General features: G+C 56.4%; 1 protein-coding gene across 1 annotated transcript in view; it reads left to right on the plus strand.

Annotated features, from left to right (window-relative positions):
- The window catches only part of MEGF6 (multiple EGF like domains 6), a 117,524-nt gene that overhangs the window by 1,085 nt on the left and 113,202 nt on the right, over positions 1-3,237 (plus strand). The window contains exon 2 of the mRNA XM_035897589.1: positions 1,496-1,630. Coding sequence (XP_035753482.1) covers positions 1,496-1,630 — 135 coding nt within the window. The remainder of the gene's footprint in view (positions 1-1,495; positions 1,631-3,237) is intronic.

Here is a 3,237-nt window from a genome sequence, read left to right on the forward strand (position 1 = left end):
GCTGGGGGCTGTTGTGTGGGTGAAGTGATGTGTGCGGGGCTTTGCAAGCCCGGCAGCGGCGCGCGTGGGGACGACGGGAGGAGATTTTGGAGCAAAGCTGGAGGGGGAAGGAAGCGCGCCACCGAGCCCGAAGGCATTGCCAGGCTTGCTCCAGCAGCGCCGCCATCGACCGCCTGGGAGCAGCCAGATGCCAGCTGCAACCTCTGTGCTTCACCACCTCCAAATGATTTAGTTTAACTTCTTCTATAGAGAGTATTTCTGTGAAAACCCTCGGTCCCCTTTGAAGCATTGGAAGCAACAGAAGCAGTCCCAGACAACGAACGGCTCATAACTTGCTAAGTCAGGGACAAACATTTCCCTCTTCATGCCTGGTTAAAACCACGAGTCGTGTTTGGTGGAGGAGAGTTAGGATTAGCAAAGAAATACAGTGCAAATGGTATTTTCCTTATTTTCTTACCCACCAAGTTACATATATTCACTCTATTTACTGGAATTAGTCTTGCAGCCCTTAGCTCTGAACCAGTGCGTGAGCATCTAAGACAGCAGACTGAATTCTGATTTAAGGCAGTATTAATAGAATGATGTATCATTCCAAGGGGCAGAATAATTTATTTTTACCAAACACTGGCCGAAGATGCAGAACCTTTGGTGTCCGCAGTGACAATAGTCAGGAAAATAATGCAAAGAAAGCACAGGTATCCTTCGTTAACTGGGAGTGGACGGAATGGACAAACATGGAAATAATTGCGCTCCCGTATCGTGTATCCATCCTCTCTGTTTTAAGGCTAAAAATGAGCCTGAATGTGTCAGTGGAAAAGCGACTGCTGTGTTTTTCAAGTGGGCTGTAAAGTGCCCCAGGTCCGAGAGGTCCGAAATGTCGGCAGCCTCCCAGTTGCCCTGGAGTCGGCTACGTTGCGGTGGCATAAAACCGCATCCCTTGAGATGGCTGTGACCGTCCCCGAGCCTCGCCACGGGCTGCGGGTCTGGGGGTTCGAGGAGGGGGGTCAGGACGGAGCGGGCTTCCCGTGTCTGCCGCCGGCGCGCAGCACGGGATTCCTCAGCGCGCCCTCGCTCTGCGTGGCAATTTTCCACCTATAAACGCGGGTTTGCCATGTTCACCGTGTAGTTCTCTGACATTTAACCGATTCACGAAGGCCTAATGACGTGTGCCTGAGAAATACGGGTGACATGATGGTGCCGGTGCCGCGCTGTTAACACGCTCCCTGTTCACAAGAGCGTTACGTCCGAGAGTTTTGGGGGGAGGTGGACGGGCTGCGCTTGGCAACTGCCTGTGGCTGGCCAAGCTGGCGGGTTTCTTTTCCCTGCACTGAATTAATTAAACAAGGAGGCAGGCACTGTGCATTGCATGAGACCTTCCCGCTCCTTTGGTCGGAAGGGAAGCTGCCCCTTGCTGGCGCCTGTTTTAGCGGTGGAAGCACGGCACGCTTCTCGCAGCGGCGTGCACCCCCCGCACACCTCTGTCTCTCTGTGCCAGGCCCAACGTCTGCGCGGAGCAGGAGCTGGCGATCGTGGGGCACCGGCAGCCGTGCGTCCGGGCCTTTACCCGCGCCGTCAAAGTGTGGAAGCAGGACTGCGGAGGACGGCGGTGGTGCACGGGCTACGAGCGGAGGTACGTGCCCTTCCTTCGAGCTTGCTTTGCTCCTCGCGTGATGAGAACCGGTTCCTTCCCACCGGCAGCAGCGGGGAAGCGAGTTTGTCGCTCGCTTCGCGCCTGCAAAGGGGAGAGCCTGTCGTGCCGGCGTTGGCCGCGCAGCTGGCAGGGTTGACCCGCCCAGGCGGCGGCGGCGCCTCCTCTCCGCAATCCCCGGGGAGAGAGGAGAAAGCCCCAGCGCTTGGGCCCTGGCCTTAGGGCGACAGCGCAGCAGGCGGAGAGCTACGTGCAGAGAGGGACGCGGCTCCGAGCCCACAAATGAGCTGCTTACAGCTAATAGAGCTATTTTATTAGATATTTTGTCTTGGCTAAAACCGGGAGCCTATGCGCGATCTGTAAACCCTATGCGCGTCTAGCGGCAGGGGTTTCCAGCCCTACCTGGCATCTTTGTGCCACAAAGAGTTTGTTGAGGGATTCCCCAAGAGCAGGTCCATGGCTCTTGCTCTAAAGGAGCCTTGTCGTGGCGGTTAGCTGTTTGGGCTGATGTATTACATCTGTTTCCTGTGGTCACGCCGTGTGAATGAAATGACTTAATCCCATCGCCTGCATTATTCCCGCATCTTTAGATGTCTCGGCTTCAAAGCAGAGGCATCTCAATGCCTCTGCGGTTTTACAGAGCTGAAGGCAGTAGCTGGGTCCCAGGGAGGCTCGTTGTGCGTGGTCTAAAAAACAAAAAAGCCCCGCCAGTGGCGCTCGGTGAGGACGGGCGAGTGCTGCGGTGCTGGTTCTGCGGGGCCCTCGGCGGCGGCGCAAGTAATGCGCTTCTGCCGCCACAGCAGCCAACCCGCCGTGTGCCCGGTGCCCTCCCGTCCCCCGCCTGCTCTGCCGGCCTCCTTGGGCCCTTAGGGGCCTTTACAAAGGAATAGTGATAGTCAGTCGTCCTTTCAAAGAAGCATCTTGGACTAGAGACAGCTTTTAAGCCTTGACTTTAGGAATTCCTCCTAACCTGTAATTGCCAGTAATTATCCTGGTGATGATATCTGTGTGGCGGTAATAAAGGAGCAAACAGAGTCTGTCTTTGGACCTTTTTTAAGAGAGGACCGTTGAGATGATAGGTGCCCTGCCTGCTGCTACTTCAAAGGCTGGGAAGCCTTCAGACCCAGCTGCCCCTTTAGTTCTTTAATGTACGTTTTCGACATTGTAAATCAAGGAACCGAAATGAAAAAAACCTTTCTGTCGTGCTTCATTGCAAATATCAGAACGGCCCAGAGCTAAAACTCTGTTCCTGATGAAAAGACAGAGGTGAAGCCTAGGGGTGCTGTGAGGGATTTCACCCACGGGATTTCCAAAGCAAGACAGCAAAGGGCCATCGGCAGAACTTCCCTCGGGACGGAGTTTGGCCCCGTGTCCCCTCGCTCTACGCTTCCGTGGGGCGTTCCCACCGCAGCAGGCGTATTGCGATAGATGGGAGAGCTCCTGCCCGGCTCCCTGGTGCTGGGCAGGCGAGGGCAGCGCAGCGTGCGGGCTCGGCGTTGGCGCCGCGCGGCCGCTCGCCCCCTGGGGCTGCTCCACTTGGACCCGGCCCCGGCGGCACGGGGATCACGGCGCAAATTAACACCTTCGGG

The sequence above is a fragment of the Egretta garzetta genome, unplaced genomic scaffold (genome assembly GCF_000687185.1).
Source record: "Egretta garzetta isolate BGI_Z169 unplaced genomic scaffold, ASM68718v1 scaffold737, whole genome shotgun sequence".
NCBI lineage: Eukaryota > Metazoa > Chordata > Aves > Pelecaniformes > Ardeidae > Egretta > Egretta garzetta.